At 43.5% G+C, this 15,329-nt stretch overlaps 1 protein-coding gene across 1 annotated transcript in view; it reads left to right on the top strand.

Annotated features, from left to right (window-relative positions):
• The first annotated feature begins 3,260 nt into the window (after positions 1 to 3,260).
• Positions 3,261 to 15,329, top strand: part of LOC107121168 (transmembrane 9 superfamily member 2-like) — a 42,500-nt gene continuing 30,431 nt past the window's right edge. The window contains exons 1-6 of the mRNA XM_015424033.1: positions 3,261 to 3,557; positions 6,938 to 7,005; positions 7,298 to 7,391; positions 8,591 to 8,718; positions 8,941 to 9,070; positions 12,905 to 13,032. Of these exons, the coding sequence (XP_015279519.1) occupies positions 3,420 to 3,557; positions 6,938 to 7,005; positions 7,298 to 7,391; positions 8,591 to 8,718; positions 8,941 to 9,070; positions 12,905 to 13,032 (686 nt within the window). The 5' untranslated portion in view covers positions 3,261 to 3,419. The remainder of the gene's footprint in view (positions 3,558 to 6,937; positions 7,006 to 7,297; positions 7,392 to 8,590; positions 8,719 to 8,940; positions 9,071 to 12,904; positions 13,033 to 15,329) is intronic.

Here is a 15,329-nt window from a genome sequence, read left to right as displayed (position 1 = left end):
CACCTGGCTTCTATTGTTAAATCCAGACCCTGCTTCTCTAGAAGCTCAATGGTCACATCTAGGCCTTGCCCATCTTGATGCCACACACCCCTTGGACTCATCATTGGTCCAGGAAATCTATTGTTCTCACCTGAGACCCCAGGACCACCCATTGGTCTGCATTGTCTTCCATAGGGTATATCCCAGCGTAAACATGGCCTCAGACCATGTGTTTGCTGCCATAATCCAAAATGGCAGTCCACCCCTGAAGTCTCTGAGTTTAGGCCACAATCCTTTCTCCATGGACCCCTGCACATCTGGACAAGTTGTATCACCCCTCTATAAGCTATCAATCACCTCTGCTTCCTTATAGTTCTATATTGTGTGTGTGAGTGTTTGAATATTGTTTGTATGTTTGGGAATGTTTAGTAAAGAAATCATTATTTTAGCCACCCAGTTTCTGTGTCTGTTCCTGGGTTCTTGGGAATTCTAACTCTGGTATACACAGGTCAGATCCTATAGATAAGCCAATTGCATGTTAATAATTATAATTCTCCATCTTTATTAAATAATAGAGCAATTTGGCTAACACTTTCTGCTTTGTATCTCACAGTGCAATCCTGACGTTGACCTCATCATATCCCTGATATCAGCGTGGCACTGCTAGTTGGTATTCTATGCCAATTCTGCAGAGCAGAAAATATATAACCATCCCCAGCAAAGTGGCAAGAACATAGCAATTGCACAGCAAGCCACCAGTCAGTCATGGAGCAATTGGCTGCTGCTGCCGCCACCTCAATAACAAATGGACAGAGAAAGCCAACTTTGTAAGGCCCCCTGTGTGCCTCTGCAAAGGGGAGCAAGTGGCTGAAAAAAACACTCCTTTTACTCCCCGACACCCTCTGTTTGTGCTAGCCATGTCTGCCCTACAAGTAGATCAGAGTGTGGCTTGGAAATGTACACCAAACCAAGATGGAGCAGAGACAACAAAAGAGTTGCCTGGTCCTTTCGTTGCTCCCGCAGGGGAATTTGGGGTGGGAGGGGATGCCCAAAGCCCCTCTCCCAATCCCAAGCCCCCAAGAGCCCCCCTCCCCTCCTGCCCAATTTAAAGGGCTTCAGCTGATCAGTGGGAACCATGTAGCCTGCTGACCAGCTGGAGGGCCCTTTAAATCTTGCGGGAGGGAGAGGGGTGGGCTGCACATTGGCTCCCAAAAGAACCCTTTAGAGGTCTCCCAGATGCAAAATCCTATCACCTGGCTCATCCCTTCCTGGTCAAATCACCCTAAACAATAGGCTATTCACACAACTGGGTAGCCTTTTCTCTCCAGCAATCAGGGATCATCAGTGGATCGTTAACTTCTCACATTCCTAGCCACATTCCAACAGATACATTAACAGTTCCTGCTTGTATCAACATATCCATTTATCCACACAGATGCAAAATATGACGTCTTTGTCTTCTGGGAATTCTGCTCAAAGCTTCCCCTGCACATTGTTCTGGTCCCAGTTAATCCCTTCAGCAGCACTGTTACACAGGGCAGGTGCATTAGCATGCCCTCAAGTCTCATTTCCCCCTATAACTAGGCAGCCCCAGCTCCACTGTGGTGTGTCTGCCCTGAGCGCCTACTGGCAGGTCACCCCCAAATTCATTTGGGTTCCTTTCCATCTTCACAGCCTCTTCTCCATGGACTTCTGCACATCTGGAATGGTAATTATAACCCCCAACAACCTCTGATTATTCGGCTCACCTCTGTATTTCCATTGCTTGTGTGTATGTTGTAACAAGTGTTTTATTGCTGTATGTCTGCATTTTATTAGAATTTCTTATTTTAATAAAAACAACCCTTTTAGTTAAGCCACTGCCTGGTTAATTTCTGAAAGTTTCTCTAAGGGAAAGATCCCCGTAAAACATAGGTGGAGAATCTGGCTAGTTACCTCCCTCCTGCAAGCTTTCCTGTCTTCCTGCTAAATCCCCTAATAAACAGGAGACAGCCTTTTTGGACAAATATAGTATTTGAGGTAACAACTTGTGCACATGGATGTGACCATCCCCCCCATGTCAGGTTGTGCTGCTGTCTCACATGCAGAACACGCCAAGGGAGGGAACACAGCACCTTTTGCCAAACTGAGCACTCTGGCATGACTAAACAACCCTGAAGTAGAGCGACTCCAAGAAGCTCTGTAGATGTGGGTTTGAATCCCCTTTCGCCACTAAATTCCCATTTGCCAGGTATGGATGTACACACACACACACGTGTTCCACGCTCACAAACATGGCTACTCCAGCCACAGCATTCACATGCAGCTGTAGCTCACATGATGGAAGCATCCCCAACAGACCCACCAGGACTTGTCAGATCTTGGGTGGGGTTCAGGAGCATCAGACAAAGGGAGTGCAGCAAGGGAAACACCTTTGCAAAAGGCATTCCAGTTATCTCCCCGATAGCTCACTGGGGAAAGGCACTCATGTCTAACTGGAGTCATCAGTTCAGAGATCTGGGGAGGGGGTACTGGCAAAAAGGCAAAACTCACTTTCATGCCTAACGGAGACAGCTGCAGTCAGTCAGAAGCGGGGAGTGAACTTTTTATCAAATCCCAATGAAATGAAGGTACTGCTATAAAGCAATCCATGTTTACTGAACAGCATTAGGAATACTAACAGCACATCAGATGAATGGGGTTGCCAATTCTCATGTTCCAATGAGGCATCTGTGCCTTTGGAAACTTCACTCTCAGACTGCAGGACCAGAGACAAAACTACCCCTATATCTACATGCCCATCAGGAGGGTAGTTGTGCTGGTCAGTACATGTCATGCAGCTTCAAATGGCGCAGGAGCTAGGCTAGAGCAAGAAAGGTGGCAACCGCACAATAGCACAGCTGGAAGCATACTGGAGGTACACTGGCAAATCTTATTGATGCCACTTTCCCACCCATTCTGAGCCCTCAAGGTGACTGGGGGGGGAGGTATTTGTGAATTTCCTGCATTATGCAGAGGTTGGACTAGACCCTGGAGGTTCCTTCCAACTTTATTCTGTGATTCTGTATCAATACACCCTTACAATATTGCAAAGAGCACAACTTACTGCATTCAAATAAATTAAATGGAACGGTATAACAAAACATGAAATTAAAGCATGACATTGAAATTAACAGAAGGATTAATTTTCGCTTGCGCTCCGACAGCCTACCCTCCTCCCCTCCGGACCGGAAGAAAGCCAGCAAAGCAAGTGCTGGCAACTTTGCCCTTAGTCAAGATGGTAACGCGCGGGGAGGGTTGTTTTGGTCACGTGGGAGGCTGAAACCCCGAGTGAGGGAGCGCAGGCCTTGTTGCTGTGGCCGATTGTTGCCTTCGGGCGATTGTGACGCTGCTGCCGGCACGGAAGTCTTGGCAGCCGAGCGTTCTGGATCCTCGTCCCGCGGGAGGCTGGGCCGGTAGCGATGAGGGGGGTGAGGCTGCTGCTGCTGCTCCTGGTGGGCCTGGCGTCCCTTTGCGGCGCCTTCTACTTGCCTGGCTTGGCCCCTGTCAGCTTCTGCGAGCTCTCGCAGCCCGGCCAGGAGGGCTCCAAAGACTGCAAGGTGAGGTGAAAGGGGAGGAGGCGGAACGGGAAGCTCTTCTCCAAATTTCCCTCAGGAAAGCCCCGCTTTTGATGCCTCCTCTCCTTCTTCAGCTGATCCCATGCCTCGGGAGGGCGTGGGAAATCTTCTCTCAGAACTCCCCTCCCAGTGTGGGGTGGCCATTTATTCTTCTAGTATGTTTAGTTTGTCTCAGTTGCCTCATTCCCCTCCCGCATAAACCTAACGCTCTAGTTAGTATCTTGTAAGGAGGAGGAGAAGCCGTGGAATTCTCTCGAGGAAGCCCTGCTTTGTCGTTTCTACTTCCCCACACATGGGAGGGGGGTTATTTCCTCTGATGGGGCGGAATGAGCCAGGTTTGCATGGACATGGGATTCTTCTACCGCATAAACCTACTGTGTTCTAATGAGGATGGTAAATAAAAAATGGGGAGGCAGGTGAAGAAGACTCCTTCTAAGTGTCCTCCCAATTATCTCAAGGAATGCCCACCTTGATAACCTATACACTGGGTTGAGGTGATGGATTGCTTCTCCAGGCTCTCTTAATGTGGGGCCATTTCTCCATTTGAGGAGGTGGGAGGGGAAAGTAGGCCATGTACCCCTCTCTCATCTTTAGGAGAGTTCCCTCCCCCCCTAAATCTAATGGAGGCAGGGATGCTACAAGGTGCCCTTGCCTTCCCTTCCATCAGAGCCCCCTTAAATTCTTTTTAAAAGGGAGGACTATACTTTTCCTTTTCCTCTGCTTTACACATGTGCTGTGTGTTGTTGTGTGAGAACCCTTCATTATCCTTCCTTTTATTTATTCTTACTTCCACCAAACTATTTTTTATATCTTGCAAAGACACCAATTAAAAAGGAGGGTGAGGCAAGACAGGAGGAGTGCCTTTCTCTAGAACCTTCTAAATTCACCTAGACAAATCCTACCTTGATGTCCCTCTTTGACCTGATGCAGCCACCTCAGCCCTTTCAATGTATCAGGGTAAGGGAGGGAGATCTCACCCTGGTCAAATCGCACAGCACAATCCGAATGCTACTTATGGATTCCATTTGGGAATGACACTTCTATATCTAGTCTTCATGATGTTGATCCCATCTCAGTCCTCCCGTAAACCTAATTTATTTTATATTTTTTGAAAATACAACAAACATAACAATAAAACACAATCAAGAAACCACGCCTTAATAAAAAATAACATGCAATATATTAACAACAGAGATACATAATCGGTGTCTATCACAAACAATAGGTTGTTGAAATTTCTGATACCAGAAGGCTTCCAACAATTAGAAAAGAGTAGGGTTTTTTTTAACCTACTCCCTCTTAACCATGCCAGTTCTGTTGGTCTGGGTAATTTAGGTATCTGCTAGCCTTCATGTAACCATACCTTAATGTTAGATCTTTAACATTATACCTTCTTAGCTACAGTGGAAAAAATGCAAAACCATATTTCTGTGAGCTGGAAATTATTTATGGTGTATTTTTTCTACTTAGTTTATGGCAGTTATAAGGATTTTAAAAAACATTCTTACAACAACTATGAGAGGGGAGGTGAAGCTGAAAAAGTGAGAGAGACTGGTCCAAGGCTGCTAAAATTGCCACCTGTGTTTACTGACCAGGCTCCTATTCTGTCTTGAACATCAGACTTAACAGGCAGCAGTTCAACAGGGGATGATTTCCTAGTCCCTATATTTTAGATGCAGACAAAATGTCAGTGTTAAATTTCTCCTGCCCATGTTTGTGTGTGAGCCTGCAGTTAAGGTTGCTGTTTCTGTTCTTAAGTGCCTGTATTGTAGAAAAACAGGGAAGAAATATAATCAAGATATAGGAGCTGGGCTGATGGAAAAGGTGGCAGCTGTATAGGCCATCTACTGAAATTCCTTGCTGAGCAAGGCATTTGCTGTATCAGAAGCCAGTGTTCCATTTTCTTGATTTTGAAACTCTTAAACATTCTCGACTTTATTCCTTTTTCAAATATTCTCATGTAAGTTATTTACTTATTTCATTTATTGTCCACCTTTCTTACTGGAAGTTATGGCAGTTTACATTTTTTGTTTTTAAAAAATGTCTTTAACAACAATATACATAGAATAAACTATTTATGATCTCATATGGATGAAAAGCATTACAGTGGTGTAGAGTAGTGCATATAGTGTCAGACTAGGAACTAGGAGATCCAGGTTTGAATCCTTACTCTGCTATGGAAGCTTGCTGGGTGACCTTGGGCCAGTCACACACTCTCAGCATAACCTACCTCACGGGGTTGTTGTGAAGATAAAATGGAGGAGAGGAGATGATGTAAGTCACTTTGGGTCCCCATTAAGAAGACAGATGGGAATATAAATGAAGGAAATATATAAAGCTACAATCCTTATTCCCTACAATGGGGATCCAAAGTGGCTTAAATAAATAGGGGAAAGTATAATAAACTGGAAAAAAGTGCAAGGTGGTGATAAAACAACAGACTATGTCCTGGGCTGATCTTGGATCCATAGGGCTGATTTCAGATTCACAGCAAACCTGCTGTTTTTTCTTTCTGTTGTCACTAGATGAGAGCCAGTGAGGTCTATTGGCTAGGGTATTGGACTTATGCTCAGGATACCTGGTTTCAAATCCTGCTCACCTTTGGGCCTGCTGTGGTGGTCTTGGGCAAGTGGCTGTCTCTCTGCCTCGGTTGTCTATCTGTAAAAGAGGAATACTGGTGAGTGACTTGCTATTATGAGAGCATGTGAACTGGTGCCTTTATGGGTCATGGACAATGTTCCGTCTAATTTTTCCCCCTACTGAGTGGAGCAGTTCACATCCTGAGCAGAATATAACTGCTGTAATTTTAAAAAAATGGGCAGTAGGCAGTGTAAGACCCTGCATGGCTCCAGATTGCTGCTGAGCGGGGCTTCCTGTGTTAATGAGCAGCCACTCACACGCACAGCTTAGAGGGAACACTGGTCATAGACCTGCAAAGAAGCAGCCTCTTTAAAGCCCAGTCAAGCCATATTTACTCACTGTCGGGGTATTGCTTCCAATTCTTTATTTAGTACATTTTTTGCCCTGCTCTTCCTCTAAGGAACTCAGGGCAGTGTACATGGTTCTTACCCCTCTTCCACTGTATTCTCATAACAACCCTGTGAGGTAGGCTAGGCTGAGAGAGAGTAAGTGACTGGCCCAAGGATACCCAGTGAGTTTCACAGCTGAGTGGGGATTTGAACCTGAGTCCAGCTCTCTAGTGATATGCCATACTGGCTCTTAAGTAAGCTTGTTTAGGATAATAGCATCAGAATAACTTGTATAGCATTTTTCACTGTGCATAATGGTTCAAATTTCATTGCTTTTTTTAAAAAAACAGTCTCATTAAATGCAAGGTGTAACAGATTTTTCTACTCTTCTAGTCACAAATTGAGTTGTTTGTGAACCGACTGGACTCTGTAGAATCAGTCCTACCATATGAATATGACGCGTGAGTACACATATCCCAGTATTTTTAAATAAGTGCTTAGATTTTGGAGGGGTAAAAGCTATCCAAGAAGCTTCCAGATTGCACAGCCTGAAAGCGTTTGAAGGGCTGCTAGTGTAACATATCTGTGGCATGGTATACATTGTTACAGCATGTGAAGAAGAATTAGTAGTTTCAACCATACATGGCTACCCACCTGAATCTAATTTCAGCCATATAATTCAGTAGCAATAATATTTAAAAATGGATAAAAGCATAACACAGAGTTTAAAACAGTTCTTTTTTCCCCTCTTAGTTTTGACTTTTGTCAAGATGCAACTGAGAAAAGGCCGTCAGAAAACCTGGGACAAGTATTGTTTGGAGAGAGAATAGCTTCATCCCCCTACAAGGTTATTGCAGCCTTTAGATACTATTTGGATGACCGGTTGTGGTGTTAAATCTTGCTGTATATTGTTAAATGCTATTGCCTTTTGTGTCAGTCAGTTGCATTGTTGCTGCTCTGCAAAGCCTTCTTCCAAATACTGAAGTGTATTGGGTTCGTTCAGGTTCAAGCGTTTCAGCGAAACATTGCATTCTGTAAATAGATTTTAAGTATTGTCCCATCTGCAAGCATGCAGGGCTGGGGGTGCTGTGTTGCTGGGATGGCAGTGTGTTCTTGCCCTTGGGTAGGAAACTGCATAAAATGAGAAATTATTAGCAGAAACTTCCTCTGGTCTTCTAGCATGGTGTAAAGTATTATTGTTTGTTTATGGGTGAGAAGTTCAAGAGATGGCTCAGAATCAAGTATACTTATTTGTGACATTTGCAAAGCAGCTGCTCCAGCTCCTTCCATGAGCTTCTCAAAGCATCTGGCTGGCCACTGTTGGAACAAAGGGGCTGAACTAGATCTGGGGTAGGCATCCTTTTTGATCTGCGTGCCAAAAACCTGTTCCATGTACCTGTGAAGATATTGGTGTGCTGGTAGATAAAGTGGGATGGGGAAGGATGAGGGTTGGGCTCAGCCAGACACAACAGAATTTCCAGTGGATGGCAAACTGGTCCAGCATGATGAACAAAATAGTGTTGTCATGCTGCTTTTTGGTAGACATGCTGGGTACCCCTGGACTAGATCAACAAGCAGCGTGGTTGTTAAATGGACTTAGAACAACAAAAAGGACTTTCTGATGACTTTTTGTTTGTTTTCTGGTTCTTCAGTATGTTTGCCATTGTATAACTTACCTGTGAATGAGAGGCAGAAACCCTTTTTTGAAAATATAAATTCCCCTATATCCCAGCAGAAGCCTGTGCATGCTAGATTAACACCATACACATTAACACTCTCTTTTGGCTGCATGTTGTTCAACTGTAATCTAGTAGCCTCTGTACAGGGGGTGTATGTATGAGTGAGTCACCAATTTCTTATAGCACTGGACAGAAAATAAAACTGCACATAATTTACAGGCTATTAGATGCAGGTTGCTAAATGTAATGTTTTATTCTGATAGATTCCTTGTTGATGACAGGGGCAATTACAAAAGTACAGTTTTGAATGAAAGTGCTTTCAACAGCATGGAGCAAACAATTTGAAACATGCCTGTTTTTATTACAGTTTACCTTTAACAAACCAGAAACGTGCAAGAAGGTCTGTATGAAATCTTACAATCCAGAGAATGCCAAAGACGTAAGTAAACTGGCATTTTTGAAGAAAGGAATGCAGTTGAATTACCAGCACCACTGGTGAGTTAATACTTTCTCTAAAATGTCTGATCTCTGGAAACAAGAATAATGATTAAAAAATCTAACCATATTTTTATGACAGTTCCCCTGCTAATTTCTTCTGTATAATTATAGATGAGTGTTCTGTTCCTGAATGTGCCAAATAGCACTACTTTATGCATTACTTTATAGCATTTTGTAGCAATTCTAACTATAGAATGATTTCCTTAATTTTTTGCTCAGGATTATTGATAATATGCCAGTGACTTGGTGTTATGATGTAGAAGATGGACAGAAATATTGTAATCCAGGATTTCCAATTGGATGTTTTGTTACTGCAGCTGGCCGGGTTAAAGATGCCTGTGTTATGAGTGTAAGTGTTCATTGTATCTCTGTTGTTGGATGAGTCTTCACATGCAAACTTCTAGTTTTCTTCAGAATCTTGTCTTATTGGTAAATCTTGAAGTCCCAGCAGAACAATTTACAAAAGATTTTTCTGGGGGGAGGTAAAATACAGAACATTTATCATGCAAGTTGATACTAAATGTGGAGCCTTTGGGTCCTAGAGTGGGGTAACAAGAAAATCAAAACACAGTGAAAACAGTCTGCTATTATCATACTGCTAGCAATTGGTAACAAACAGTTCTGAACTCCTTAAGAAGCTTGGTAGAGAATCCTTTATTATCACATCTGCTTTACATAAATGAAAACCAGCAGTTGCTATACTGAATACTGTATTGGCTGTGTCCCCTGTAAGGATGATGAAAGCAGCACAACTGGAGACAGGTAGGTGTCTCAGGGGACTCCATGGGTACGCAGAAAAATATAACTTTTATAAACTAACCAAAAGGGGGGAAAGCCCTCCAACAATGGCCTGATGAGGGCTGAAAATTTTTCAGATGGAGCAGAATATTGAGATCAGCTGAGAATCAGTCAAAGGGTAAAGAGGGAGGCCAAATCTGCCTGCTTAAGATTCTAGGACATTAGAAGATCCTGGGGGGAAAGAGCTGGTAGGAGTAGGATGGGATTTTGAAATTGTTTCCATATGCCAGGATATTTCATGGCTAGGGATGGCAGGCTGTTGCCTGTCATTGGTTGGACCTTTGAGGCTGGGGCAAAGTCTGAAAATGATGTCCTGTTATATATAACATCACATCTGGGTGATGCTCTGGGAGTCCCCAAAAACTCCATGGTAAGTATTCCCAGAATGTGCCTGACAGTCTGACATCTCATGTCATGGGACATAATTTCTGCCCCAGGCATTTCTCCTGCTGGTCTAGGGAATAAGGGCAGGAGGATGCGCCCAACTAGTGGAAGCCCTGGGTCTGTAGCTAATGCAGGGTATATGGGGAGCTGCCCCTCTCGAATTCCCGTGTGCCTCACAGACGATTCCCGCGTGTCCCTCTCCTGGTCCCTGGGAGCAGGCCACGCACAGAGTGGCTGAGGAAACAGTAGGCTGGCCATCCCCGGCTGCTGTCCACTCAAGAGTCAGCATGCAGAAGCCCTGGTGGGTGCCCCACTTTGTCTTCTTGGGGGGAGGAGGGCAAAGGCTAAGCTGGGAAGGGAGAGGGAGGAAAGAAGGGGGGGGGAGCTGGTCCTCTTGCTCTCAGCCGGTGGCACCACTTCCCCCTCACTCTCCTCCTCAACCACACTGTTGGGGCTACTGCTCACCCTGCCTTGTGCAGGCTTGGGCTCCGAGCTGCTCCTGCCAGCCCCAGGGCCCTCATTGCAGAGGGCCTGTTAAAGTATCCGCTCAGTTCGGCTCACCAGCTAGAAGGGCGACAGGTCGGGGGGGGGGGGCTCTTTTATTTTTTTTTTATTATTTTTGTGACATCAGAACTTCAGTGATCCACCCCCCCAAGAAACCCCCCCCCCCCCGAAAATAGTCTATCTACAGGGCAGGGGAGCCCTCCTGCCACCAGCAGATCAGTGGCTTTGCTTTTCCACTTGTAGCTTGTAAAATAACAGTAAAAACATGTGCAATGTAGCATAGTTACAGATCAAAATATAACTCACACAAAATGTATACAACATAAGCTTTTTGAATGAATGGGGTTTTATGTTGTTACAGATCAAAATATAACTCACACAAAACTTATACAACATAAGCTGTTTGAATGAAGGTGTGTTTTGCATTTCCAGTCCTTATTCACTTGTGAGTATTTGAGGTGGAATACAGATACAGTTTTGATTCTGAGGACAGATCTAGATGTCATGTTTGCTCCTGGGCATGGCTCTGGCTGTCCTGGAGTACATGCAAAAGTAATGTTTTTGTGTAAGTCTGGACTCTGTGAAGGCAATGAATATTGACCTGGCAAGAATGCTCTTAAAGTACTTCAGCTGATGGGGGTTGGGGTAACTGCTTAGAGAGAGAGACTATTAATGTGTTTTTTGTGCTCTGGCAAATTGCTGTGGATATATAAAGATACTATTATTATTGACAAGGCATAGTACCAAGAAAGCAATTAAGGATGGTCACATGAGAACACATTGCAGTTAATGTACTTCAAAATGTTAATTTGCAAGGGTGAGAGAATGGATTTTTATTTCCACCACTTTTTGAGCAGCATCCATGAAAAGAAGACGGTCATTCAATAAGAAGAGAGCACGGCAGAATAGGGACAGAGTTTTTCTCAGTCCAGTAGATTTTCAGAAATGTTTGATAGACTAGTTGTCCAACAATTATTTTTAAAATAATGCTTTCAGTGTTTGGGAATGTTTTTCTGATTCTTTTTAAATCCAAAGATTCTATAACAGATTTCTCCCAATCATTAGTTTTATTGCCTTGTCATGGGAAAGATAATTATGGTACGCTTGGACAAGCTGCTCAACGTTCTCTGATTCCTTCCTTGGCTTTGGCAAACAGGGCTGTTGTGTCACAAATGAAGAACTTCTCATATTACATTGGAAATAACAGATGCATTCTTGGGGGAAGTCTAAAGAAGCACAAAAATGTAAAATCTGAATTATCCATTGGAAGGAAAGTGCATAGAGGGCAAGAACTGGTTGCCCACGGTGTAAGACAGGATGCTGGACTAGACAAACCACTGGTCTAATCCAGCAGGGCTCTTTTTATATTTATGTTCTTAAGAACTGGGGAGTGTGTCTGTTCAGTATGCTCTCTAAGAAAGGCATCTGTGTTCCAGCATTTTTTTCACTTGCCTTCGGACTTTAGTATGATTCTTAATGACCTCTGTACCTTCATTAAAACCCAAAAGTATTAGGGAAGAAGTATCCAAAGGCTGTTTTTGTAATCCTCTCTTTCTGAGGTAAGGACATTTATATATACACAGACCATGAAATTCAGAACTATTTGTGTCAAAGTGTATGTCACAGATTGGTGCTAGCAAATGTAGTTCCCCATGATTGGAAGAAAACAGCCAGCTGTTTATGAAGTGTTCCAAGGACACTTGGCTGAGAACTGAAGAGCCATGGCACTGGTACCATGTGTCCAGGGGCTTTGGGACTACATTTTTCACTTAGCAGCTTAGTCTCCTTTGTGCCTACTGCTTTTGAAACTGAGAGGCGTTTCAAAAGCAGTTTAGATGAATTATATGTGTGGTGGGGGTGGTCTGCTTGTCAAAAATAGAATGCCCCTCCCCAGTCCCGCTGAGTGTACACAAGCATTTGGTTGGGCCTAAAGTAAAATTCTTTGGATTCTGGCTGTTATTAGAGATGTGGATGAAGAACACTGGGCTTCATCCAGCAATGTGCCAACGGAACAAAAAGGAAAAAATGCCAAGGTGATAACTGATTTATTATACAAAGTCCCTACGTCTTTTGCCATGCAGGCTTCGTAAGGGGAATCAGAACATTCAGCTAGTGCTGGAAGTATTCACAGAATTTAATTGCTGTGGACAGTTCCAGCACTGGTTGAATGTTCTGATTCCCCCTGATGAAGCCTGCATGGCGAAACACGTAGGGGCTTTATATAATAAATCAGTCCTTTTTGTTCTACTATATAGACCCAGACATAGACAAAGCATGACTTTATTGATGAACTTTGTAACTTCTCCTCTTGATTGCACCTCTCCTGGGAAAACTGAATAGGGTTTTATGCCGTTCATGTTCTTTACAAACTAATGGCAAAATTTTAGCATACCTGGATTATGCTCAAATGTTCTCTTTTTAAACATACAGTAACACTATAATTGGTACTACTAGTGTCAGGACAATATTGCAAAACACTTTTTAATATCTCTTCAAGGCTGACTTCAACAAGAAGAATACATTCTACCTCTTCAACCATGTTGATATTACTATCATGTATCACAGTGGAAAGGATGAGAACTGGCCTGGAGCTCGATTAGTTGCAGCAAGGCTGGAACCCAAAAGGTAACTAGCCTCTTCACAGTGAATCACTTTGCAGGAATGACTGTACTTGGATTGAATTTGTTTTTGGTTATTCACTGTGTTCACAGGGTTTTGCACGTTAGCATTTATTTGTGTAATCTGGTAGAATAATTATAGTTCAGTGAAAGAGGTCCCGGGTTCAGTCCTTGGCATCTCCACCTAGAATATATGTGGTAGAAGGTCAGAGATAATTGATTGTGAGCCAGTTTGGTGTAGTGGTTAAGTGTGCTGACTCTAATCTGGGAGAACTGGGTTTGACTCCCCACTCCTCCACTTGCACCTGGCTGGATGTCCTTGGGCAAGCCATAGTTCTGATAAGAGCTGTTTTTGAAAAAGATCAGTTTCTGTCAAGAGCTCTCTCAGCCCCACCTTCCTCACAGGGTGTCTGTTGTGGGGAGGGGAAGGGAAAGGAGTTTGTAAGCTGCTCTGAGACACCTTTGGGTAGTGAAGGGCGGGGTATAAATGCAATCTCCTCCTTCGAGAGTTGGCTGCTGTGGTGTTAAGCCAGATGGACTATTATGATAATTTTATAAGGTACTTTGTTGTACCGAACTAAATCTTCAGGAGGAAAATCTTATGGTGGTTTTCCAAAGGTAGAACTTACTCTGAATCTCATTTGTTGTGTTGTTGCCTATTCGCACAGTTTGGGAAGACTTTTCTGGAGTTCTTCGCAGCTCACTTTAGGTTTCACCATCATGAGTAATTTTGTGTCATCTGCAAACTAGCAGCTAGAATGGGATGGGGTTGGGGGGAGGCTGGACCTAAGGATCACATCACCCCATGCTGAAAGATTTGCACTGGATGCCCATCTGTTTCCAGGCACAATTCCAAGTGGTGATTCTTTCCTTTTGAGGTCCTAAACATTTTGGGGCTAGGGTACTTGAAGAACCAGTTGCTCCCATACTATCCAGCCCATCAGTTAAGAGGCCCCTCCTAAGTCCTGTTTTTTGTGATCCCTCTCAATTACCTGTTCTTACTATTGATAATATATGTCACTATGTTTATGGTTTTGTGGAATTGTTTTCTGTTGTGGGCCATCTCAAGCAGATCTCTGAGGAGGTGGCACATAAATACCCTAAATAAATGTATCAAAGTTACTAATGGGGATTCATTCTCAGAAGCTCAGTCAACAATCTATGCCCTAAAGAAGTTGGGGATGGGAATACTCTGAAATGAGAAGTACATGGAAGTGGGTGAAATGGGATGGGAAGAGAAGAGGTGAATTCCTGGGGTAAAGATTGTCAAAGGAAAGAAATGGTTTAACTGGGGACATACAATTCAGTCTTCTATTGAAGAGAGGTTGTGGACTTTTTGTGTGTTTGGTTGTGATAAAGCAGAACTGAAAAGAAGCCTTGAAACTCCCAGTGGCTTTAATTCCAGAAGGCTCTTTTAGAAGGCATCCACTCCATTTGCAGTGGTCTCCTGGGTCAGGGACTAACCACATTATTATTGTCTTTACTGTTTTTACAACTGGAGTAATAAACAGAACTAACCACATAGTGACTTTTACAGTATGACTTTGTATATCTTTGTTCAGATCTTAATGGAATGAACACAAGTTGGGTTATCTTATTCCCATAAGAGAAGCCAATGTTGGATCAGGCCAATGGCCCATCCAATCCAACACTCTGTCACACAATGGCCAAAAATACCAGGTGCCATCAGGAGGTCCAGCAGTGGGGCCAGGACACTAGAAGCCCTCCCACTGTTGGCCCCCCAAGCACCAAGATGACAGAGCATCACTTGCCCCAGACCAAGATTTCCTACCTATACCCTGTGGCTAATAGCCACTGATGAACCTCTGCTTCATATGTTTATCCAATTCGATCTTGAAGCCGTCCATGCTTGTAGTTGCCACCACCTCCTGTGGCAGTGAATTCCATGTGTTAATTACTCTTTGGGTGAAGAAGTACTTCCTTTTATCCATTCTAACCCAACTGCTCAGCAATTTCATTGAGTGCCCATAAGTTCTTGTATCGTGAGAAAGTGAGAAAAGTAGTTTTTTTCTTTACCTGCTCTATCGCATGCATAATCTTGTAAACCTCAATCATGTCACCCGTCAGTCATCGTTTCTTCAAGCTAAAGAGGAGCCCCAAGCACTTTAACCTTTCTTCATAGGGAAAGTGTTCCAACTCTTTTATCATTCTAGTTGCTCTTTTCTGCACTTTTTCAAATGCTTTTTGAGGTGTGGTGACCAGAATTGTACACAGTATTCCAAATGAGGTAACACCATCGATTTATACAGGGGCATTATGATACTGGCTGATTTGTTTTCAATT

This window comes from Gekko japonicus, unplaced genomic scaffold (genome assembly GCF_001447785.1).
Source record: "Gekko japonicus isolate JY-2015 unplaced genomic scaffold, Gekko_japonicus_V1.1 scaffold575, whole genome shotgun sequence".
Classification (NCBI taxonomy): Eukaryota; Metazoa; Chordata; class Lepidosauria; order Squamata; family Gekkonidae; genus Gekko; species Gekko japonicus.
This window is presented reverse-complemented; position numbering and strand designations above follow the sequence as displayed.